Genomic DNA, 25,635 nt, shown 5'->3' on the forward strand with positions numbered 1-25,635 from the left:
GAAAAACCAAGCAGCGCAGTACATCCCAGTACCTACTCCAAACTAGTTGCTTTCCAGAAGGCATGAAATGTGCGATCCTTCATAGAAATGTCCCTCTACGTATCCTGTAGCCATTCTCAAAATGGCTGCTTCCGTAGACAACGTGAGTAAAATGTGAAGAAAATATTAGCTAACCAATTTATATGTTAGTCGTGTACTATAGTTGTCCAACGTTAGATACTGATAGAGGTATGGATTACTCTGAAAGTGTAGGGTTTAATGTTCTGGGTTGTCTACATCACGGGTTTTTCTGACGGATAGATTAGCAAGACAGCAAGGCCACTAGCCGCATTTCTGTGGTCGTTACATACGATACTTTCATGTGTTTTGTCACTCTTACCTTAGTGCGTTATTTCATGCCATGTCATATACATGTGTCAATATTTGTATACATAACTGTATTTGTATTGGTTTGCCTCGCAGGATTTAATTGACAGTGATGTACCAAAAGCAGTGTGTCTTCTGAACAATCTCACAGAGCAGGTTTGGACCAGTCTGTCTCCTTCCGCTAACCGACTATATAGTATTTTATAGATATAGTAATTCAGCTTTATATTTCTGATACCCAGCTAGACTCTTACACAGTTGCGAAACTGTCTCTAATTGTGGCGTGAATTCTGTGTTAGGTGGCTGCAGTGACCAGTCATATCAGAGACTTGCTAAAGAAAACACAAGATGGAGTTTTCCAAACAGCGAAGGTAAAAACTGCCTGGATATAAAGATGCATGTATCACATGGATGTTTTGAGTGTCTCTATTATACCACATACTGCTGTTCCCAGGGCTTGTCGTTCCTGGACCTGAGATACCAGCTCCTACTGTTCTACCTGCAAGACGTCACCCACCTGATTAGCATCAAGTCTCAGGGGGGCAGCGTGGGAGAGAGCGGTGCTCTCCAAAGGCTTGTCACCGTCAGGACAGTAAGAGGATGATTCCAAACTCTGTGTTTACGGGAGGAAAAGGCTGTAACCTGGTGACTAGTTTGTGTGGCTGAGCGGTATACAGAGGCTGTAAACGTGAGACCTTCTTCTTACAGGTTCTGGAGAAGATGCGACCTCTGGACCAGAAGCTGAGGTACCAGATAGACAAGCTGGTGCGCACGGCTGTGACCGGTAGCCTAGGTAACAATATACACACAAATATAATGTATTTAAACTTCAAAAGTTCTTCAGCATACAGAAGTGACTGTTAGCTAACTTTATTATACAGCAGAGTAATGCATTCATTTGAGGATGTTGATTAGTTAACGCTTTCTTGTCTTTTAGCGGAAAATGATCCCCTTCATTTTCGCCCAAATCCGGAGAATCTCATCAGCAAAGTAAGAAGTAAAGTCTCACTAAGTAAACATAATATAGCTTTTATATGAAACTGAATCCTTGTTATTCGTCTTAGTCGTGAAGTACTACGTCGCAGTCTTTTGTGTTTGAATCCTGATGGTCCTTCCTACTTCTCTATCTTATCTGTAGCTCAGTGAATCTGAAGACTCTGGTGAAGATACTGGGACGAAAACCGACGAGTTTGGGAAGAAGGCGCCCTCTAGTGACAGGAAATATGTGCCTCCCAAGATCGCCCCCATGCACTATGGTAAGGTCAGATGTCATTGATCCAGTGAAACAGTCCATTTACCAGACCCTGTTACTGCCTGAAATATTTATGTGGAGTCATTAGGATGGGGATGAGTACAGCTGTATGTTTTACTGCCGATCGAATGGTCGTAGTTTCAAATCACCCTCGGTTAAGTTTTCTTGGGATAAAAGCTTTTGCAAGATAAAAGCACTCTCATAATGACACCATGCCCTCCCGACCCCTAGAGGGCGACTTGACAGAGGCGGACAGGAAGAAGGAGCAGGCGGACAGGCAGCGGAGGGCCGCGCTGCGCAGCTCAGTCATCCAGGAGCTCCGGCAGCAGTACAGCGACGCTCCGGAGGAGATCAGGGAACGCCGAGACTTTCAGACGGAGCGGCAGGGCCGCGATGAGCAGCACAGGTCAGTAGGGGGTCAGGGGTCAGGAGCAGCACAGGTCAGGGGTCAGGAGCAGCACAGGTCAGGAGCAGCACGGGTCAGATGTCTAGATCATCATCCAAAGTACTGGCTGATGTTGTAGTAAGACAGTGAGGGAGCTGTCGCATGTATGGGGTGTAGCTCAGTGGGTAGAGTATTTGTCTATACAATAGAGCAAGAGGTATCAGGTTCAAATCCTTCTCTCTGGTGAATACATCATCATTTAAATGCATTCCTCATGGTGATTTGATAGGTACACGTATCTACTCACATACATGTACACAATATCAGACAGATTGGCCTCATGGTTCCTCCATGATCTCTGAGCTGCTGTTTTCTTTTCTTCAGGAAGAACTTTGAGGAGGCCATGATGGTTCGTCTGGCCGTGCCCAAACGAGACCGGGCCGTGCGGAAGAGAGGCATGCTGGGAATGTCAGGACAGCTGAGCGGCATCACGCGCTTCAGCGACATCACCGCTCTGACGGGTGGTGAAGGCCAGGTGAGGGTCTGTAGCCTGGAGGATAAAAGCTGAACCAACACGTTGCTTCATATTTCAAAACATTTATGTTTAAATATGAAGCGACATGTTCATATAACTTTTATCCACCAAGCCACATCCTGGTCACATGGCATGGGACCATCAGACCGATCAACAGGTTTAAGATATAACGAGCTGCCTTGTCATTGGTGCTGACATCTTGTGTTCTCCAGGATGTAGACAACCCCCGACCCAAGAAGAAGAAGAAACTAATGAAGAAGAAAACCAAGAGGAAGGGTGAGTGGTGATGAGCTTCCTGAGGGTGGAGTCATAAGCACTGTTTGTACCTGAGGATGATGATGAGGATGATGATGGGATTTAGGTGTTTTTGTTTGATATTTTGTATTAATTAATTATAAACGTTTTTGAAATGGCTTGATAACTGTCAGGTGGGTATACAGAGTATATATAATACAGCTCATCAAATGTACTTTCTCCCCTCAACAGCTTTCAAGAAACACAGATAGTTGGAGAAAGCCCCAGGACCCCATCATGCATATATCCTGTTCAGATCACCGACCACACCATGTGTTCCACTTGCATTTGTCTTTGTTTTGAAAATGCATTACATTCTTATCTTTGAATAATAAAATCTCATGAGATGAAATTTGGCTTCAGATGCGTGTTTAACTTTAGTATAACAATTGAAAAACAGTACTTAAAACTGTACACAAATGTCAAAAATCTTGAATCGATTTTTAATCGAATCGTGACCCAAAGAATCTAATCGTGAGGTACCAAAAGATTCCCACCCCTAATAGACGGTAATCTGTACATTTGTTTATTTAACCGTGTTGCAGAAATAAATGTGTATTCAAGAAAAGTCTACTCATCGTTACTGTATTTTGTGAACGAGTTCTTACAAAACAAGTGAAATTTGCTGAAAGATTTGCTGAAAGTATGAGGCAGAGTATTCTGTTTTATAACTTGGCATTAGCAAAAAACAAAACGTACGTTGTCCTTTGGCATTTAGTAGCGTCATAAGGGCAATTAGACTGTCTTGTAAGAAGTAACTTTTCAGGAACCCTCAGTGGGTAAGCGTGTGTACCATCGAGTCTACTGCCAAACACGGACGGTACCCCGGGTTCAAATCTCGCTCAAACCAATTGATAATTCATTTAACTGATATCAGTTAAGTAATATATGTTATTTCCAAATATATAGAAGGTGGACCCCGTGGTATAGTGGGCCTGGGTTCAAATCCAGCAGAGCGTAGTGCCAAACACATCCATGGGCCCTGATCCCTGTAACTGCAGCGCACTCCCCGACTGTCCAGATCCCCTCTCCCGACTGTCCAGATCCCCTCTCCCGACTGTCCAGATCCCCTCTCCCGACTGTCCCACCAGGAAAGGCTCAACCAAGTCTAAAAATAAATGTACCTTTTATCAGTTTTATTTATAAAAGTCGAAGAGCTGTAAGAAGATCCTTCAAGCAGATTTGAACACAAGACCCCTCACACAGTAGCCCATATCCTTAACCACTGAGCTATCAGGGATCATAACAATCTACACAACATTTAAATTTGACATTGAACTATCTAGTTGTAACAGTCTGCAGTTGGGGTGTCAGAAAACCAGAAGAAAGCAGGGCTCACTGTGTGTTTTGGATAAAATGACCAAATATTTTTTCATCAACTCCTATTTCAAAACAAAGACAAGTTTCATTTTTACACAATGGTCTTTATTTTTTAGTTCTGTCTAATTACAGACTCATGGGTTAAAAATAAAAAAAGCAAAACATTTTTTTTTTCTTTTTTTTCCTCCCCCAAATCCAATCCCCCCTCCCCGTTTCAAAACACCAAACCTCTCCACACAACCCCCCCGGCCTCTGAAAGAAAAGCTTGATGCCCTCAGTTATTAAATTAATTGTTGCCTTTAGCCCCGTGGCTGTCCTGAAGCTGTGACTGCCCTGGCCTCAGAGACATGAAGCTACAACAGGCCTCTCCCCCCCCTCCTCCCCCTCCCCCTCTGGTCCTGACTCTCTCACGCTCACTGCCACTCTGATGTCTGTCTTCAGCTCTCTCTACATATAAATATGTGTACTGGGTAGGTTGTCTGAAGTGTGTGTGTGTGTGTGTGTCTGGGCCTAGTCTGGTATGTGTGTGTGTGTCTGGGCCTAGTGTGGTATGTGTGTGTTTGCGTGCGTGCGTGCCTGCGAGTGAGTTAAAGTAAGCCTCAACGCTTGTTGTTGTAGTAAATGCCCCCTGCGGTGGGCCTGTGGTCGCCCTGCCCCCCGCCCCCACCCCCCCACACAGACAGGATGGGGTGAGTGTGCATAGCGGGGGCAGAGAGAGAGAGAGACGCCGCCGAGACTGTAGGGGGCGCTGCCACGGGAGGAGGGGTGGACAGCCTCCACTGGTCCTGAAACCTGCAACGACAAGAAGTGGTCTAATATACAGAGAGAGGGAGAGAGAGGGGGGAGGGGGGGAGGAGGTGAGGGGTAAATGGGGGGCGGGGGGTTTACAGCACAAAGGGAGAGGCAGGCACAGATGAAGAGGGTTTACGCAGACAAAAAAGGGGGATTTGCAGAAGTCTGGCCATGCCTTCGTGGTTGCAGGTGGTACAATAAAGGAACAGACAAAAAAAACAAGTGTGTCCCACTGAACACTGAACGCCAGTCACCATCAGAATGACCGAGAAAAGTGGGGGGCACTGAACACGGCATGAGATGGAGTCAGAGGTGGGCGGCAGTAACCATAGTGATGAAGAGTTAGAGGGGAGGGGGGGTTGGGGTGAGTGGTAGCTGGTCAGACAACACAAGAGAATATGATACTCCAATACCACAAACTAAAGAAAAAAAAAAGAAAAAAAAAAACATTTGCTATTGGAAGTTTCACATGTGAGGTACATTTAAAATAAGAACAAACATCACATTCTCCTCTCTGGTCACCGTTTCCGATTGCAAGCATGTTTAGGGACGAGGGGGGCTGGAGGTCACGCTGGAGGTCACAGCCAGAAGGAGACACGTCTGCAGCCTGAGATTACATCATCTTCTCAAAAACAAAACTGAAATGCCACCAAATCTCCCCCTCCTCCCGCCCCTTCCCCCTCCAGGGCCATCACATATCTTACCCGGATGGTGGCCCCACCTCCACTGCACACGCACACACACAAACGCACACAGCGGCCAGTCTGTCTGTCCAGGAGATGTTTTTTTTTTTTTTTTTTGTGTCTTTTTTTTTTTTTTTTTTTTTCTTCTGGGGGTTCCTTCCTTTATTGGGGGTATTTTCATTCTTTTTTGTATGGGGACATGGGGGTGATAGTAAGGGGAGGGGTGTATTAGTAAGGGGAATACCACGATGTTGTTCGCCCTCGGCCCCTGGAAAAGAGAGAGAAAAAGAGGGTGAGTTTTTTTTGTTTGGCTTAAGAAGACGGACACCAATTGTTTAGGTGTGGAGTGTGTGTGTGTGTGTGTGTGTGTGTGGGTAGAGGGGGGCCTGGGGAGATCTCAAGCCTTAAAAGTACACTGAGGAAAAATAATGTTTACATAGATCCAGTGACATTCATACCATATTAACGGTATTGTGCCTTTGGTTTCATGAGTTGACTGGTTCTCCCACCAGTGAACGTGTGTGTAAGATAGTGACCCAGTGAACTGTAGGGCTGCACCAGCCAACAGTGGAATATGTGTACGTAGATTCTTAGAGCAGATGTTGAGAGTCTAGTGTGTGTGGGAGGGGGGGGGGGTTGTGAAGGCAATCTCTCCCTCTTTCTCTCTCTCTCTCGCTCTGTGAGAGCCGTTTCTGAGGTCACTGTTGGGAGAGACCCTGAGGACAAACACCACCCCCAGTACCCCCAGCAAGACATGAAGCTCACACACACACACACACACCTAGCAATCTGAAGGGACTGGACCACTAACTCACTCTCCAATACTCACTCACACAGAGCCAGGCAGAATCACACCCTCCCTCCCCTCTAAGTAGGGCCCAGTGGCCACACCACAGTCACTCCAGGGCTCTGACCGCGTGACTAGATGCTGAGGTGAAAATCAGGCTGCAGGGATGAAGCCTCCGTTCTGGGCGTGAAGGCCGACCAACAGGTTCAACACCCACCCTCCCCCTTGAGTACCAGTGGAGGTCTGGGTGACACCAGGAGAGCAATGGAGGATCTTCCTGTTCCAGGTGAACAGGTTCCCCACATTGCTGGAACTGATCCCACACCTTCCAGACCTCCACAGGGACAGGCAGAGGGCAGGGGTCTGTGTGGCCTGTGTGTCAGAGGGAGTCCAATTAAACGGATGTGTTCACAGACAAGGCCCGCCGACCCCTGACCTCCCTCGTCAGGGTGCCTTGTTCTGGTTGGACCCCGCCCCCAGAGGCCCATGTGTGTTGGGGGGGGGGGGGGGGGGCTTGGTGTTTGCGTTAGAACGCGACGAGCGCTGAGAGATTCTGATCCATTAGGAAGCTCGTATTCTAACCACACAACACCCGGAGCACGCCGTCAGAACAGACACTCCTCAAATGAATCAAGAAACACTGAGGACTCCACTGGAACTATGTCGCAGAGCAGACAAGCAGGAATGACGAACTGTTCTAATGGACAGAATCTGTGACGCTCGGCGTGTATGAGGGCACTGATCAGTTCTCGCTCTGACCCTCCCTTTCAGTCTCTCTCACAACAACACTGATAAAACGAGACAAGGGCCCACACACAGAGCTCTACAGTAGGGCCCATACCCAAGAGCTCCCCGGTGAGGCCCACAATGAGCCCCAGCGCAGAGCTATGCAGCGAGGCCCACCGAGTCCCTGCACGGAGCTCTGCGGCGAGGCCCACTGAGTCCCAGCACAGAGCTCTGCGGCGAGGCCCACCGTGAGTCCTAGCGAGGAACTCCGCGGCGAGGCCCACTGTGAGTCCTAGCGAGGAGCTCCGCGGCGAGGCCCACTGTGAGCGGTCTACTGACTCATCACGGGGACCCCCCTCCCTCTCACCTCACACTGAGAGACACAGCAGGACACACACTCCAGGGAGGGCCACCTGACTCCCAGTGCACAGCACTCTGGTCCACGCCGGGTTTTACATACATAGGGGGCAGGCTTTTGCACAGATTGAAAGCAGATACAGATAGACACCAGAGGATGGGGCTGCCCTTTGAGAGGGTCGCGGGCCTTTGAGACATGGCTAACGTCTCGACAGTAACAGTCACGACCACGAGGAACACGGTGACGCAGGCACCCGCCATGAGCCAGCAGATCATCCTGAATAGCGTGAGGAGGCTCCCACCTGTGTACTCTGATCAGACCGGTCAACTTCCAACCAGGCGCTGGTGACTGAGTTCACGAGACACCAGCCACCAGAATTTCTTTTTAGTTGAGACGCACACACACACACACCACATATGTGTGTGTGTGTGTAGACACATGTAACGCTCCAACTCATACAAAGAGCCTGCCCCTCATGCATGTACAGCCAGGTTGGAACACACTGCAGAGCACCAGGAGTCCAGCTGCCTCTGCTACCGTGGCAACACCCCCTCCTAGCCCCCCCCCCACGTACCCACCTCTACACCTAGCTACCTTAGCTCACCTAGCCATACCCACCTACCCTACTTCACCCATACCCAGCCTACACCACCAACCTCACCTCCATCTTACCCACCCAGCCAGCCTCCAGGAAGGAAGTGGGATGCCAGAATCCAAACAGGACCCAAATATAGCCTTAAGAATTTCCCTGAACCTGTTAGGCTCGGGGCTGACGCCACCACACTGCCCCGGACAGGTTTATCCAGCCCACCCTCCCAGAGCTGTCCTCACATCAACCCTTATCAACCCAACACGTATCCTTGACCTTCCACCAATCATATGCTTTCAATGAGTCAGCATCCATGGGTCAAAGTGCACTGATGCATGCTGGGGGGAAAAGGTGGAAGTGTGGAGGCATAATTTCTGAGGCTCTACTAACCCATTACCACTGTTCCCTCCCTCTCCATCTCCACTGAGGGTGGAGAACCTAAAGGAACCATCACTAAGGCTCTTCTAAACTACTGTTCCTCCTCCCCTCAACCAGTCCCTTCAAACCCCAGCCTCCTCCTGTCCTAGCCCCAGGCCCCCTCCTGTCCTAGCCCCAGGCCCCCTCCTGTCCTAGCCCCCAGCCACATCCTGTCCTAGCCCCAGGCCCCCTCCTGTCCTAGCCCCAGGCCCCCTCCTGTCCTAGCCCTAGGCCGCCTCCTGTCCTAGCCCCAGGCCCCCTCCTGTCCTAGCCCCAGGCCCCCTCCTGTCCTAGCCCCAGGCCCCCTCCTGTCCTAGCCCCAGGCCCCCTCCTGTCCTAGCCCCAGGCCCCCCGCTGTCTCTCAGCCTCAGGGTGTGGGTGTCCCTGCAGGCTCACCTGAACGCCCGTCCTCTGCCTCTGGGCGGTGTGTAACCGCTGTAGTAGCGTGCGCGCGACGACGAGAAGTTTCCCCCTCGTGAGCGGAAGCGGGCCCGCGGGAACCCTCGGTCTGTGGTGCTGATGCCCGGCCTGTTCGTCCTCTTGGCGCCCACCTGGAAGGACACATCTGGTTACACTGGGCTCACTGGACACGCATCTGGTTACACTGGACACGCATCTGGTTACACTGGGCTCACTGGACACGCATCTGGTTACACTGGGCTCACTGGACACGCATCTGGTTACACTGGGCTCACTGGACACGCATCTGGTTACACTGGGCTCACTGGACACGCATCTGGTTACACTGGGCTCACTGGACACGCATCTGGTTACACTGGGCTCACTGGACACGCATCTGGTTACACTGGGCTCACTGGACACGCATCTGGTTACACTGGGCTCACTGGACACGCATCTGGTTACACTGGGCTCACTGGACACGCATCTGGTTACACTGGGCTCACTGGACACGCATCTGGTTACACTGGGCTCACTGGACACGCATCTGGTTACACTGGGCTCACTGGACACGCATCTGGTTACACTGGGCTCACTGGTGTTGATACTAGTGTTGATACTGGGAAAACACTACTAGTTACACTGGGCTCTCACTACAGTATCGAAACACACGTCTGCACAAGGGAGTGCTTTCTTTCTTTATATTTTCATTCATTTCTGCCTTTTTATATTCTAGAGATGGGAAATGTAGGGAGAGAGAGGATGACATGTAAAGAATGATCCGGGCCGGATTCGAACCTGGCCGCTGTGATTAGCCCTTAGCCTTACATGTGTTCACCACACGTTTGTGCCGCATACCGACAGGCGTTCAGGAGGTTTGAAATATCTGTGCACCAAACCCTACACACTCTGTTGTGCTTTTCTAGGCTGTGGCCATTTTGAAGCCGTGTCAAACACCCTTCTACAGTACACAGGCCCCTGGTACTACACACCACAGGGGTCTAGTCCCTCCTGATCTCAACATGAAGATCATATTTGAAGTGTTCATGACATAAGAAACATGATATCATGTAAACAATAGGGGTGTAACAATATATTGTGGAACAATATATCGTAATAAAACACGTATTGTAGAGTTATGGCAATATTTTTACGATATGACGTCCGTTTGATCCTATTGGTTGAGCTACCAGCACACGACCTACTCTGCACCTGCGTCATGCATGCATTCATTGCATTCACAGAAATCTCTTTAACTGAGTTAACTCAATTGTATGTACAACAAAGAATTATTGAAAATGTTTCATGTTTTGGAAATAAATCTGTTAATTGAATTTCAGTCATAACAAATTGTGATACCTATTGTATCGTACACCCAGTATCGTGATACTGTATCGTGAGCGAGTATCGTTACACCCCTAGTAAACAATGATAATACATTTACATTACATTTACATATAGTCATTTAGCAGACGCTCTTATCCAGCGTCTGCTAAACATCAGTTGGCACGGCTGGGAATCAAACTGTCAACCTTCAGATTACTAGCCCGACTCCCTCACCGCTCAGCCAACTGACTCCATGATAATACATCTCATCTGGATCCTCACCTTTATCTGTCTTCCTCGAAACAGAGACTCATCCAAGGCCATGGCTGTCCTTACAGACTCCTTGTCTGCAAACTCGATATAGGCAAACCTGCAACAGATGCACAAACACCTGAAGTTATAACCCATTCCTGAGTGTGGCTGGGGTGCAGGCGTCCAGCCACTACCTACCGAGGAGAGGGGAAACAGGGAGCAGACAGTGAGGAGAGACACAGCACCAGAGGAGATAGGAGACAGGGAGAGTAGAGAGACAGCACCAGAGGAGACAGGAGAGAGGGAGAGTAGAGAGACAGCACCAGAGAGGAGAGAGGGAGAGTAGAGAGACAGCACCAGAGAGGAGACAGGAGAGAGGGAGAGTAGAGAGACAGCACCAGAGAGGAGACAGGAGAGGGAGAGTAGAGAGACAGCACCAGAGAGGAGACAGGAGAGAGGGAGAGTAGAGAGACAGCACCAGAGAGGAGACGGGAGAGTAGAGACAGAGAAACAGATCAGAAGAGAAAGGAGAGTAGAGAGAGCAATGAGAAAAAAGAGAGGACGGGAGAGAGCAGAGGCAGAAGGAGAGCAAGGCGAGCGCGAGGAAGCAGAGATAGGAGAGCGACCAGAGGAGAGAGCCAGGAGTGAGAGCGTCTACTGACCCTTTGGGATGCCCTGTGAATTTGTCACACAGGATGGTGACTCTGTTGACAGAGCCGCAGCCATGGAAGTGAGCCTCCAGCTCTTCTGCCGTGGCCCCATAGTCCACCTACACACACACACACTTTTAACAACTGCACACACTCTCTATAAATGTAGGATGGTAGGCCTCCTCAGGGCCATGGTGACTTAACAGCCAAACATGCAAGACGCAGATTGTAACAGCCTTGTATGAACAGAAGATTAGGGTTGATACGGATCTTGTCTACAAGAGAAGTTGATGTCTTACGTTTCCTACGTAGATCGAGCGCCCATCAGCTTCCATCTTCTCCTCTATGGACATTATGACAGGACCAGCTGGAGAAAACCATTTAGAGACGTTACTAAAAATACATTTATTTCTACAATTTGATGCTGATCCATCACGATAACTCAACCTAAAGCTGCAGGAGGTAACGTTCTAAAATCAGTTCAAATATGAGAAACAGCACCCATAATTCTTGGCAGAGATCATTGGTTCATCACAGCCGAGTGCTTAGTGGTCGAACGAATACAAGAGGAAAGTTAGACGGACATATGAACCGGGGAAAGGGTGGTGAAGGCTAAGAAGGCACTAGCCAGCTACGATTTTTTCGCAACAAGGTTTTGTCAACACCTACACAGCCACAGCAGCAGGCAAAAGCCTTCAGTCCCACATTTTCTACTGAGAAAGTTGCCAACTTTAAATTCATGGCCATATCACAGCGAGCTAGCTTAGCGAGCTAGCTTAGCGAGCTAGCTTAGCGAGCTAGCTTAGCGTTCCTCCCTGGAGGCATGTCATCTCTGGGAGTGGGAGGGGCAGACAGCTCAGGGCTGTTATGGTGTCTGGGCCATCTTGCAGAATGCAGAGGCACCAACTACATTAACAACCAACCATTTGGTTAAGTGATGCGTACAGTACCGGACGGTTAGTGATGCGTATAGTACCGAACGATTCGACCCGAACATGTGTCGTTAGACTCATGTGACCTAGGCTAAACAGGTTACACACAAGTTACACACACCCCCACAGGTTACATATACACACACAGGTTACATACACACACACGTTACATACCAGGTGGGGGGCTGAGGTTCATCTGTTTCTCCACCTCGTTCTGTAACTCCTTCAGCTTCTCAGCTTCCTCCTCCATCTCTCGCACCCGGGCTTTGATTGCCTCCAGCTCCTGTGGCGGGCAACACAAACAGTCCGTCAGCCAAATAGCGCACACACACACGCACACACACACACACACACAGGCTACCACGGTCACTATTCCAGGGACGGTGACCTCAAAAAGAAAACCGAAGCGTGTAAGGTCCTGAACGCACGCGTCTGGCTCGCCCAGCACAATTTAATCCTGCGGCCGGCCCAGCCAGGCCAGCCCCATCTGCTCATGACGTGATGAGCTGGCTAGTGTGGAGGACAGGGGGCTTTGTAACCATTCATTTCAAAATGCCCCCTCAGCAAGATCCTCCCTTGGCCCAGCCCTGGACAATAAGACGGCAGCCACAGCGCGTTGGGCCGCCTGGTCGGGTGCATGCCCTCAGTCCGTGCTGCCTCGCGGCTCGTTCACAGTGCTGCATTGCAGCGCAGCTGCTCGAACGTCCTCCTGGACTGACGCCGCTGGCACGCGCCGGCCTCGCCGTTGTTGCACGGCAGATTCTGTCTTTCACCGCGTCTGATGGATGTCGTTGTCACAGATACCTTGCCGTACCAACCGACATAAATATATATATATATAATAAGCGCAAAAAACGAAAACAAAACACTACGACATGGTATTAATTCAAGAGGAGATCAAATTGAAATTCATGGCAGGGTCTGGGTGTCAATTGAGGCTTGGTGTACGGGTAAACAGGGCGATACTAGTACACTGTCTTGTTTTGTCGCATATTTAGTGTGTTGGCCCAACTCCCACAGCCACCCTCTCGTGCGGACATGATGGTTGCATACCGGCCCGAGATTACCGCAAACCACATATATCATTTTTTACTTAACGCCTAAGATACAGTTACGAGTTAGCTTCATGGCGAGACACATTCACAGCTAGCTAGCTTAACATCGAGCTCTATGCGCCTGTCCTCCAACACAATGTGCAACTAGCCAAGTCAAGTGCATTCGTCACCTCCATCCTAATTATTTAGCCTGCCTTCTTCCCAATGAAGATAGACAACGTAGCTAAAGCCGTGTCTGGCTGGCAGTTAATAATACATAATTTAGCAATCAGAATACCTGTATATTTCATACTATACTCAGAAATTCCACCACATACAGCTCTGGCAGTACCACATTACAAGCTGGCTAACTAAAGAGAGCTTCGGTTTTCTAGCTGACAATTCACAATAATGTTCTGTATGCCCCATGTGTCCCACCTCCACCGCGTTCTAGCTATGATGTTCCATAAAAAGAGGCGTGTTTACCGTGAGCTGTCGCCTTCTTTGAGGATATACTCGCACTGCGGCGGCTAATGGCGGCCCGTCCTACCCTCGCCCCTGTCTCCTACATCTCCGTCTCGCATTTTTGCGACGAGTATTTTTCCCCCCACCAGGTCGACAGATCTGGCGCAGAGAAACTAGCACCGCTGCTGCGCCAACATGGCCGCCAAAACCACGCATGTCACCACCCATTTCTACTGCACTGCGTGAGCCACAATGGCGGTAATATCGACCAGGCGACAACACACTAATATTCAAATAAACAGAGTACGATAATATAACTTTCAGACCAAATACAACGTGTATACAGCCAACATTAAATATCCAGTGAAACACGTGCATTCTCTGGAGCTTTAAGTATCTTTACGGGCACGAACTGTGCCCTTCACTTACCGGGTCCTCAATAGCGGCCTCTCCCTCTTCTAACCCCGGCTCCTCGTCGCCAACTCCTGTGTCTTCCAGCTCTGGGTGACCAGGATCAGAGTCCAGAAGGGATTCCTCCGCCAGTCCGTTCCCGAACTCCGCCATAGCCCAATTCTGGCTGTACCGACGCGCCTCGTGGCTAAACCAACGTTACAGGCCCCTACTCACACAAGGGGGAGAGTGGGGCGAAACGAAAGAAAAAAAACGGCGAAAAACGCCGCTTAAGGAAAGTTAAAACGGGAAATAAAAGGCCAGCTTCGGTTATAGCCACTATTCAAACTGGAATCCAAGCCGAGAAAGTAGTACAATTTAAAACGCTCTCGAGTATCTGTCGCTAATTTACACCAACAGAACCTACTTTATTTACATGAGAAAATGTGTGTAAATGCGAGGATCCTCTACGCGAGCGCGGTGTCCCTCAGTTCAGAAATGGAAGCCAGGGGCGGGGTTATTGTCTCACTGCAGGCGTAAACTCGCAATCTCATTTGTCCGTTGACGTCTCGAGACACACCCTCTCTTCAATCCCGTAGTTTCCATTGGCTGACTGACAGGGGGGTTTCAGTTTTCGCCTCATTTGACTACGTATTACTCGATAACATTTCTGTCAATCCCCACCCCCTAACCGCCGTTCGTCACAAACTGAATTTCTAGTACACACTGTAGTCTGCGTGACACACATTTTGGTCACCTAATCCAACCCTGATGACCTTAGTTTGTGAGTCAGATGTATTTTGACCCAACACAAATCCATATTGACCGGCGTAAAACTAGATTTACGATTAAATCGCGCGTATTGTGTTTAAAGGGGACGGCAATGGAAATGTTGCAGGAAAAGCAGTGAGTAAAGGCATTAATCATGCATTGAGCCGTTACCATGGGTGTGGCTTTAATCTGTTCTCAATTATCTTGCAGATTGAGTGCCCAATTCAGTCACGTAAAAGAAAGAACCGATACTGTGCAATAACAATAGAAACAGTCAAGTTTCACAATATTGGATTCCAAAACATAGTAGCCTAATACTTCAATTCAAATGTTTTTATTTATTTTCTGTATACCAAAAGGAAAACAGAATGGAGATCCAACACATAAGGCAGGTACAAGTGAAGAGGGAAAAAAAAGAAAAGAAAAAAAGCTTAATCAAAATTCTAACATTTAATAACAACACTGCCACCATCATTATTTAATATTCATACCAATAACATCTCTTTTTGAGCAAAGAGATGTGATTAAAACCATTATCAATAATAATCAAAACAGTGATGAGAGTAATGATAATAACAGGAGTAGTACAGCTATAACAATTGTGAGATAATCAAGTGACAATGAAAAAATGATTAGAATAACAAGCAGATCTCCGTAAAACCTATCTAGCTTGGACAGTGCAATACCGTGTAACCCAGTCTGCAGGCACCGCACTGACACCCAGTCCTTGGTTTAGACACAAGCTACAGCTTGGCACCATTGAAATGATTAGTTATCATAAAGGACATTTTTAAAAACAATTATTAACCAAGTCTTTGAACATCAAGTGCCCTGTGTTGTGATAGAAGAAATGCATTATTCTGTAGCTCGTGTTGAAATCGTGGACTGGCTCGAGTGTTAAAGCCCAGGGATATCCTTTTACAGTTTGCATTAAGAACATCTCTCCTGCTCTCTGTCAACCTCAAGATTGCTTTTTGGTTATCAAATGACAGAAAAGCAAAGGAAGAACAACTTTGGAATATCAGTTTTTCTTAATATATTTCTTTTAAAAAAAGTTCTTTTTTTAGTTTTGCATTTCTTTTTGTTAAAACTATTAATAGTAACATTATTAATAACAATAATATACAACTTAAATTGAAGGAAAACTTCTTTAGTATTTCTTGTCATGTCCTTCAAACAGCACCATCTTCTCTACTCATTCACAACTTTACATTTTTCCCAATTGCTTACTCGAGTTTCCAGTCACCTTGGCAACTGAAACGTATTTTGAACATCCACCCTCTTTTCTGGATTTCTTTCATGATCTTTAACCAGCAAACACATAACCAGTAATACCAACCAGTAATACCAACCACATTTCAAGATAAAAAGAAAAATGGGAGGGGAAAAAAAAAAGTTTAAAATATAAAAAAAAAAGAAGCTCATTTGAAACCCCTAAATTGAAACCCTGTTCTCTTGATCTGTTGGTCAACATTGTTCTGACCTAAGAAAGTTCTGTTGAAGTTATATTTTTGTTTGTAATCATTTGTTTGCGCACTGATGAAACTGGGTAATATGAAGAAATTCTCCACTCACGTATTTACGTCTCTTTACATAGAATTCATCAAATAGAAATGGCTCTACAGTTATCAGGATTAAGACTTTCCTTGCACAGCAGTGAGGTCTGATCCATGTTTTGTTTGGCATTTAGTGAGCCCTATGCAGGTCTTTCTGACCAAGTCTGCTCTTAGCACAAAAAAAAAAACAGAAAAGGAAAAACCACCCATTGAGTTCAAGTGAATTACGAGAAGACATCCAACATGCATCACATGTCATTATTCATAAGCTAAGAGACACACAGCATTAGAATTCAAGAAAAATATTACAATTTAAAATCCAAAGTGCTGTATGCCAAGAATCTGCATTTTCAGCATCTCCCATGTTACTTTCCCTGTGTTGAGGATTGTCGTGAATAAAAGGTAAATGTGAATACAGGTGGGTGGTGGGGGGAAAACTACAACCAGATATATAAAGTATCTTCAAGTCCCAAGTGAACTGACGCATTTTCCTTCTCCAGTGGACCACCTCACCTACAGAGTTATTTGGCACCAGGGCCAAAGATAGTTCATGTTCCGCCCACCGGTTCACTCTGGAGAAGCAGTCTGAAGAATCTCACACAGTCAGACGAATGGCCGTATTATTGATGCATTTCCACAGTCTTGAGTGGATGGTGCAATCGATAACTGAAAACTGGACCAGACCACTGACCAAAGACAAGAAGAATGCAAGGAAGGTTATAACCACAGGAAGGTTATAACCACAGGCCAAGATTAGACCAAACTGGAGAAGCTGAGCCAACCGGAGAATATAGTTTAATGAGCATATGGCAAGTATACTCCAAGTAAACTCTACATAAAATGTCCAACTGATGTCCAATGAGAGAGAACAGGGCCATCGGGTGCAACAGCCTTTTTCAAACCTCAGAAACAAAAGAATATTAGCTTTTGATAATTTGAGCCCAATAATGTGTTAATTAGGTCTAGAGGACCCAGTGGATCCAGAGTCTTGTACCAGACCAGAAACGATCTGTACCTTAGCTGGTGCTGCTGGCTTGAGGTGGAGAGGACTCAACAGTCTCTCCACCAGAACCAGAACCAGAACCAGTGACAGAACTGGATCCAGCAGCAGACCCATTGTTGTTGACAACAGCACCCGTCGCGGGCTGGCCAAAGTTAGTGGTTCTCAGAGTGGCTAGATGTCGGGGGGAGAAGACGTGGGCTCTGGCGGCGGCCCTGGACTGGAAGGCCACGCTGCAGGCCTCACACCTGCCCCTCAGACTCTCCCGAGCCGCAGGCTGGCCGGCCGGCGGTGGGCTGGACGGCTCCACCACGCTGAGCTGGACTGGCTTGGGCAGAATGGGGCGGTTGGCCCTCAGAGCATTGTAATGCAGGTAGCTTCCAGAGCTAGTGTCTACCTTCTTCGCGGGGTCCGATGATGGAGACTACACGAGGATGAGGTTGAAATAGAAAAAGGGACATGGGGAAAGGTTAATATCAGTATCAAAGCCTGTCTCTACAATTACATTACGTACACAGTTAGGGATGAGGCAATGAAGTGGAATTCTTAAATTTGATTGAAATGAATCCTGTGGAATCAGGTGCTTACCAGCTTCTCCTGCTGCAGGCGCCAACGCTTCTCCTTGGCCCGTGTGTTCTGGAACCAGATCTGAACGACCTTGAGAGGAAGGCCGAGCTCCGTGCCGATGGCCTCGCACTCCAGCGCGTTGGGGTGCGCACACGTTTCGTAGCAGGACTGCAGGATGGACAGCTGCAAGCAGGACAGGTGTGTGCGCGGCCTTCGACTAGTGGAGTGGTGAAGGAAACTGGACTCCGTAGGTTTGGGGACACTGGGGGAGCTGGTGGTGGCGTCTGTGCCCGAGCGCCCTGTGGAGGAGGTGGTGGTTGTGGAAGAGGAGGTGGTTGTGGTGTGGGATGTGGTGGTGGGGGATGTGGTCATGGAGGGCACAGGAGCAGGAGTGATGGTACGGGGCTTAGAGACAGAGAGACCCAACTGTTCCCTTGAGAGCGTGTTGATCTTGAAGGCTCCTTTGGGAGACCAGTAGCTCAGCCCATTCTGCTTTTGAGCAGCAGAGGGTGGTTTGTTGATTGGTGTGGACGTCAGTTTGGGTACCATGCGGTTGGAGATTGCAGGACCAACCTTCTCCTCACTTCCATCATACTCCTCGTCTGTTCTCTCTTCGTCCCCGCTTTCTTCTTTCATCTTGCGTTTCTGCGGCGAGCGAGTTGGGACGGGGAGCGTCTCCTTAGGAGCTGCAGGAAGAATTGGAGGTGTGATTTTAGGTGCAATTTTGACCATGGTGATGTTGCTAGTCGTCTCCAGTTTGGTCTTTGGCACTGCAGACACACTGCTGCTCACGGACGAGACCGTGGAGAGGGCAGCATCCTTCGGCTTGAAGGGAACCGGATTGGAGGATTTCACAGCCACCTTCTCCTTTGCCGGCTCTTTGTCAGGCTTCAGGAGCGTCCGAACAGGCGTGGCTGCAGTCGAGCCACTGCTGTTGAAACTGGCGTTTGACTTGGGAAGGGTGGAGAAGATGGGTTTTGAAAGGGGCCAGGTGAACTTGATGAGCGGTTTGCCCACTGCCGCTAGAGTGCCGTCACTAACGAAGCGAACCTCCCCCTTACGCTCCCGGGCTCTCATGTTCTGGAACCAGATCTGCACCACTTTTTTGGGGAGGTGGACCCACTCTGATATCTGCTCAAACTCGTTCTTTCCAGGATTGGGGTCTTTGAAATAGCACCCGTACAGCACATCCAGCTGCTCTGCCTGGATGATGGTTCTGGACCGCCTCATGTCCCTGTATCGCTTTCCTTTGGACTTCCTCTGCTCCTTATCCTTCTCCTTCTCTTTCTCCTGCTCCTGCACCTTAGCCCTTTCCCGCTCTCTCTCCACGAGGGTGGCGTTCATTCTCTCGGCCGCCCTCATGTAAACAGTGCTGGGTTTGGACATGTTATTGCTATTGATAAACCCCCCACTGTTGGAAGTGGACGTGTTGCCAGCAGGGTCAGGTTTTACCTGGACCACTATCAGCCCTTTGGCTGTGGGCCTCAGGCCGAGGCCGTCCAGCAAACGTCCTTTCTGTACTGAGGTCTTGTCGACCATGGAGGACAAGGAGGAGGAAGCCTGCGTTGTGCTGTGGCTCTTCCCCATGCTGAGGTCCAGGGCAGCCTCACTCTCTTCGCCGTTGGGAAGGTACGGAGAAGACTGACGGTACGACGAGAGGGACGGTGTGAGGAGAGGGTCGGAGAATCTTGTGACGTTAGGCGGACTTGGAAAGGCAGGCGCTTTACCGCCATCCCCTTCTGCCACGCCCACCCCGACCACAGAGGAAGGAAGGGAGAGGACATAGGGGCTGAGGAACTGGGTGGAGAACGGAGCGAGGGAGAGGGACAGAGGCAGGGACTGCAGGAGGCTGCTGGGAAGTCCGGGATGGTCCATGGCGACTTGAAGGGGGTTGGGAGGGTCAGCCTGGGCTTCCAGCTCCAGATCCACATCAGGGTCCAGCCTCTCCCTCTTGATTTCCACCTCCTCGCGTTCCAACTCCCTCCTCCTCTTCCTCCTCTTGGCTTTCTGCGCTCCGGCCTCCTCATCATCATCCTCGTCCTCAGCATCTGAGAGAAACACGGTGGTGGAGCGCAGGACCTTCCCTCCGCCCGAGCCCTTGTCTCCCGCTGGATCGCTCCTGAGCTCCTCCCTGACAGGGCTGTCAGGCTGCTCCCTCATGAACGCACTCTGACTGTCCTCATCCGACACGATGACCGAGGTGTAGACCTCTTCGTTGTCCGAGTCAGAGGTCAGACAGGAACCCGCTGGAGTCTCCTTCCTCCTGCCTCCACTGCTGGAGAGATCCATCGCCTGACTGCCGGAGGCCTCGCTCTCTACCATCGCCAGAAGGCGGTCCTTCTCGTTGTTTCCCGTGCCCCGGTCGCGCCTGGCGTACCTTGCCGTGCTGCGTCTGTTTTGTGTCGCCAGGGCTTTTTGCCTTTCTTTGGCGTTCCGTGCGTCGCAAAGCCACCTCCGCACCTCCCCCTCTGAGAGGCCGACCTCTTTCCCCAGAGCTTCACAGTCCTCGTGGGGCGGGCTGACAGCGTCGGCCTCGCTACGCGACTCCAGGAACGCCAGCAGGACCTGTGACTGGAACTCTGACAGCGTGGGCAGGCCGGGAGAGACGTGCCAACCTCTTGGATTGCGCAGGTGGCGAGTTTGGTCTGGGAAAGTTAAGGTGCATCGAAAGGGGCTGGATTTCGGGGTGCTGACCGAAGTGCATGGGCTTGTGCCGGCTTGAGATTTTTGAGGGGTGGAATCTGGGCTGAGCGTGAGGTTTAAATTCACCGGGCTGGAACTGAAGTTGCTGGGTACAGACACAGAGGGCGAACGGTTGTCGTTGAGTAAAGTTTTGTCTGTAGACATTGGGGACAGCGTTAGATTTGGTTTAGCCAATTTGCCACCACACTTGTCAATGTCTCCACCTTCATCTGGACCAGAGATTCTCCCATCTGTTGTGCTATCTCTATCCGCCATTTCATTGTCTCCCTCTTTTATACAGGCCTCAAATCTGTTCTTTTTGCCATCCTTCAGTTGATGCGCAAACTTCTTGTCCTCTTCCTCCCCCATCTCTGTTTTAACTTGCCCTCTTTCCATCATCAAATTATCTTCCTCCTCAACCTTAACGTTTGATGACCCTCTTTCAGAAACACATTTACCCTCTTCCTTCGCCGTCTCCTCTTCACTCTTGACATCCTCCTTCCGGTCGACTGAGCTTGTCGGCAGAGTCGTTGGGAGTCCCAGCGTGGGCCACTGGGTGTGTAAGGTGCCGAGTCTCTGGGCTAGGAGGGCTTGCTGGGCTGCATTGAGACCCAGTAAGGGCATGGACTGGGTGAGGTGCTGGGCATCTGACCCTAGGCCCTGACTCTGAGCCAGGCCGTTCAGGATCATGGGCATCAGCATCTGGGGCTGTGGGATCAGCTGGGTTGTGGCCGCGCCAGGACCCGCGCCAGCCGCAAACAGGGAGGGGAGGAGGGAATGCGGGAGGGAGCCGGGGCTGGACGTGAGGAGGGTGAGAAAGGCAGAGACAGCCTGGGAAGAGGCCACAGGGGAGGAGAGCAGAGAGGAAGCTGACACGGTCTGAATCTGATCTCCATCTTTGGCTGTGGTCACCACTGCCGTCAGGTTTCCTGGGGCAATGCAGTTGCTGCTGGTGGCGGGGACCATCTGAGAGGCTCCTCCCCCGGAGGTAACGACCAAGCTAGGAGCTTTGTTGTTGTTGCCGCCGGTACTTCCTGCGTTTCCAGCTGCACTGCTTGCTGCGTTTCCAGCGTTTCTGCTGCGGGTCTGATGTAAAACAGATTTCATATGACTCTCCAGAGTTATGGCATGGTTATAAGAGACGCGACACACAGCACACTGGTAGGGCTTGGTTGATATAAAGGGCCGAGAGAGAGAAGGGAGCAGAAGAGAAGGGTTGTCATTTTCTCCACCCTGATTTGAGGACCCTGTTCTCATCCTTTGGATATGGGAGGTGGAGTTGTAGTGGACACTCAATGCAGTCTTGGTAGGGAAAGCCTCCAAACAGGCACTACATCTGAACAGTCGACTGTCGACGCTTTCCGCCACAACACCGTTTTTACCCGCCGTTCTGTCGTTGTTGTCTGCAGACTCCATTTTAGCGAGTTCCTCCGTTTGTTCCTTTTCCAGATGTGACTCCAGGTTAACGCCATCCCTTTCCGGTTCCCCCATCCTCTCTAGCTCTGCATCAACCTCAGGGTACTTTTCTGGTTCAGAAGTCTCATCAGGTTGACATGATTCTGTGGGGGAATTTGAGGCATGCTTCAGATGTGATGATTCGGTATCTGATTTGAAAACAAAAATGGTACTTGTTAGTTTAAACATTTTTTAAACCTACTTGATCAACTCTGACAACACCTGCATGTCCTCTACCTGGTGGCAGGTCTGATACCGGTCTGTACTGGTCTGATACCGGTCTGTACTGGTCTGATACCGGTCTGTACTGGTCTGATACCGGTCTGTACTGGTCTGATACCGGTCTGATACCGGTCTGTACTGGTCTGATACCGGTCTGTACTGTTCTGATACCTGGCGCTGTGATGCATTTAATGAACACTGTGGGAAAGTAAGTAACTTCTGCCCCGCTGAAGAGCAGCTCACCTGTGGTGTTCTGAGAACCTGGATCCTCCTCTCCACTCTCATTCCGTTTGGGGGCAGCCTGTGGAGAACAGACTTGGCAGGTTATTTTGTTTAACGTAAAATAAAAAGGAACTTTAAATATTCCACTCTGATCTGCAGGACCCAACAGCTGAGCAACAATAGGACATCGGTTTAGTTCCAGTGAAGGTGATACACAAGGCATTGTTGCCGATTTAAAACAACTAAAAGGCCTACTTTATTCCTCATGCAAATTTGATTAGTATAATTGCATAGACATCAGCCACCACAATGTACAGTCCGATATCTGTATAAATGTCTCCACCCATTGACTCTGTAGTAATAAATAGCACAACACAGATAATGGTTGTCATTCATCCAGTCTTGCAGGCTGATCAGTGGAGTGCAATGACATTTCTTTAAGGCCTGCAGACTCTGCATCAATCCTCTATATACAAGAATAACATTGACCCGAGTGTTGACTGAATACATGATAGATTAGTTGCCCAACCAGGACTTGGTTCAGACTTAATGGAAGCGTAGCCTCAAGCTGTCTTCACATGACGAGCAACTCTTCGCTAGGGCCGACCGAGCAGCATCATCATGTCAAGATTTGACATTAACACCCTCATCCAACAATGACTGTTCCAACACTTGCTTCCATGTTGCATTGGAAGGCCATTTAGGCTAATGCTAATTTGTCGAGGACGGTCTCCTTCCAATCTAAAATCATCTAGATAACGTTTTGGGAACCCATTTGTGTAAAATAACTCCCCCAGTGGCAAATCTTACACACAGCAACTATATAATACTTACTATGTCCAGCAGTTTGTCCACACAGGTGGGAAGAACACTGTGTCTGTCAGTCAAGTGCTGAGAAAGGGAGCCCCGGTCTGGTTGCTCTTGTTGACACAAAGGACACAGCCACTTTGCCACCCCGTTGCTGTCACTGCACACTGTCTCTCCAGACTCCTCCTGGCAGACCAAGATGCGTTTAAAAATGTTACAAAACGTACAGACATGTTTTAAAACATTAGCCTAATTTCTAAACAACACTGCACAGCCACGTTATTATGAATAACTTAAACCTGCAGAAATGGCCTGATTATTGACCTTGATAAGAAATTTGCACCAGAATCAAACAATTGAAGACTGCACAGCTTCATTACAATGCGCGAATCATGATCCATTAGCTAAATCATTTCCCAACACACCACCAAAATACCAACGACCGACATAATCCACCGTCAACAACTCAATGCAGTGCTGTTTTCAAGTAAGAAAGAAAATACTCGACACGCATTGAGTGATTAGTTACCATATCTGGCAAATACAATTTTAAATTATACCAACAGAATGTACAACTACAATGCACCGTATTGCAGAGTAGAAACTTACCGATGTGAACCCCTTTTTCTCCAAAGAAAGATACCAACACAGCGCTTTTGCCCACTTGCGTCCTTAACCTCATGCCAATTACCAAGCCGTGCCCAGAAAATATCGTTTTAGCAGCAAGCCTGCTTAAGAACGCTGGGCTGCATATCAATATGTAATCATATATTTGTCGAAAAAATCAAAAGTGTTCATTGTTTAGTATTCGCTCTAATTAATGAGCAGCCTAATTAGCTGTGCCGACCAGTGATGAATCAATTACCTAGCACAGGCTAGTTAGCTTGCTAATAAGACACAACGTCGTAGTTATGTTGCTAGCTGGAATGCTATGAATTCATTAAAAGGAGAACCGCAAGATCGCTGCTATGCAAATCGAGCAAAGTACGGCTGAAAATAGTAACATACACATCTAGCTACTGCTTTGTCTGGTATAATAAGAGCTACCGTTAGCTAGCAATAAATGTAATAAACAAAAGGGCTAAAGTCGTGGCACTAACGTTAAGCCTGCTGCTTACCTTCCTCCCACTAGACTCGACAGAAAAAAACTTATCTTACCTAACAAACCCAGGTGTACATGGCTTGGTACTTGGCTACCCATCTCGAGGCATATGTGGTCGGGTTCAGATACCAAATAGATTAAGTAGGCTTTTAGGCGTCTCATCCAAAACCTCGGCCTCGAGTTGTTTCCTTACCCCACTGATTGTGGACTGCCAATGGGGCATCTAGTATTACACCACCCGCCGCCTGCTCAACAGCGCAAATTGAGGCCTACACGGACTAAGCTATTTAATTAATGAATATGGGTTCCCTTTACAGATGTGTAAAAAACCTCGCGCCCCCTCCTCCCTCTCCATTCCACAGAACCCATGAACGCATTTTGATAGTCAACTTCATTATTCTACATACTTTCGCTCGATTCATGACCATTTCAACTAGCTTTTACATCGTTTCAAGTCGTAATTGACGATAGAATTAAATGCTAGGCTACTTGAAACACACTAGCTACGTGCACACAGAGAACGGCGAAGGGGTGGCGGAGAGAGGGAGAAAAGACGGAGGTTGAAAAGTTTGGAATTTAATGTTCGCAATCTGTTTATGGAACTGCATGACTTTCAACATAATCATTCGTTCGAAACTATGAATTGCACACCACCCTTCCAAATACAGCAACACTAATTCGATGTCGGCTATCTTGTTTAATTAACTTCAGAGCAATTAGCTAATGCATTTACCTGCATGGTCGCCGCTCCAGCGCACGCTTCCCCTTGCTCTTCAGAACTGAAAAGTTTTCTCTAGCTCGCCCTCCCTCGCTCGCTCTCTCGCCCTCCCTCATTCGCATTCACCCTATCCGTCTCGCTACGTCCCTTCTTCCCTCTAGTAAACACACGACAGCTCCCCCCAAGGCTGATTGCTGGCATTCAGGGACACACATCCGTCGAAAACACATTTAGTATTTGTATATTTGAATTGTCCGTCCTCACAATCACGTCTGCAACTGTATGTTCAATATGAATCTTGAAAAAGGTCGAGGAAAGTCTAGAAATGTGTGCTCTCAACAAGTTTAAAATTGTGATATCGGCCAAAATGTGTTCCTGAGTAGATTGCCTGTCATGATAAAGTGATTAAATAAATAATGTGATTTTGCAAACATTTTGTTTCGACAGTCTACCGTTTTATTGTATTTCCATCACTCTTATTGCAGACACAGTTGAAGCCATCGAGTGTTATGGACACATCACACCCTAATCAGAGTTAAAAAAAACACTTTACCAACGATTCAATTCAGTTAAAGTGCATT

General features: G+C 48.5%; 3 protein-coding genes across 5 annotated transcripts; 1 reads left to right on the forward strand and 2 right to left on the reverse strand.

Moving 5' to 3' along the window:
- The first annotated feature begins 120 nt into the window (after positions 1–120).
- On the forward strand, positions 121–3,405 carry ngdn (neuroguidin, EIF4E binding protein). The gene is made up of 11 exons (XM_067251824.1): positions 121–142; positions 463–522; positions 666–737; positions 821–958; positions 1,075–1,159; positions 1,304–1,356; positions 1,505–1,622; positions 1,850–2,024; positions 2,388–2,538; positions 2,751–2,814; positions 3,025–3,405. Exons 1-11 carry the CDS (start codon positions 122–124, stop codon positions 3,042–3,044), a joined length of 957 nt encoding a protein of 318 aa, XP_067107925.1. The 5' UTR covers position 121; the 3' UTR covers positions 3,045–3,405.
- Positions 3,406–4,358: 953 nt separating this feature from the next.
- On the reverse strand, positions 4,359–14,435 carry pabpn1 (poly(A) binding protein, nuclear 1). 3 transcript variants are annotated; one of them, XM_067251947.1, is made up of 7 exons: positions 13,992–14,435; positions 12,238–12,346; positions 11,431–11,498; positions 11,144–11,250; positions 10,512–10,599; positions 8,901–9,055; positions 4,359–4,944 (listed from the first exon to the last, which is right to left on the reverse strand). In XM_067251947.1, exons 1-7 carry the CDS (start codon positions 14,124–14,126, stop codon positions 4,752–4,754), a joined length of 855 nt encoding a protein of 284 aa, XP_067108048.1. In that variant the 5' UTR covers positions 14,127–14,435; the 3' UTR covers positions 4,359–4,751. The 3 variants fall into 3 exon arrangements, with proteins under 3 accessions (XP_067108048.1, XP_067108050.1, XP_067108049.1); XM_067251949.1 differs by lacking the exon at positions 13,992–14,435 and adding an exon at positions 13,584–13,673; XM_067251948.1 differs by having other exon boundaries at positions 4,804–5,895.
- Positions 14,436–16,135: 1,700 nt separating this feature from the next.
- On the reverse strand, positions 16,136–25,100 carry zfhx2 (zinc finger homeobox 2). Its single transcript, XM_067252073.1, has 5 exons — positions 25,070–25,100; positions 23,262–23,420; positions 22,449–22,506; positions 17,868–22,132; positions 16,136–17,703 (listed from the first exon to the last, which is right to left on the reverse strand). The coding sequence occupies exons 1-5, from the start codon at positions 25,073–25,075 to the stop codon at positions 17,296–17,298; spliced, it is 4,896 nt and encodes a 1,631-aa protein (XP_067108174.1). The 5' UTR covers positions 25,076–25,100; the 3' UTR covers positions 16,136–17,295.
- Between the last annotated feature and the right edge of the window lie 535 nt (positions 25,101–25,635).

The sequence above is a fragment of the Osmerus mordax genome, chromosome 15, assembly GCF_038355195.1.
Source record: "Osmerus mordax isolate fOsmMor3 chromosome 15, fOsmMor3.pri, whole genome shotgun sequence".
Lineage (NCBI taxonomy): Eukaryota > Metazoa > Chordata > Actinopteri > Osmeriformes > Osmeridae > Osmerus > Osmerus mordax.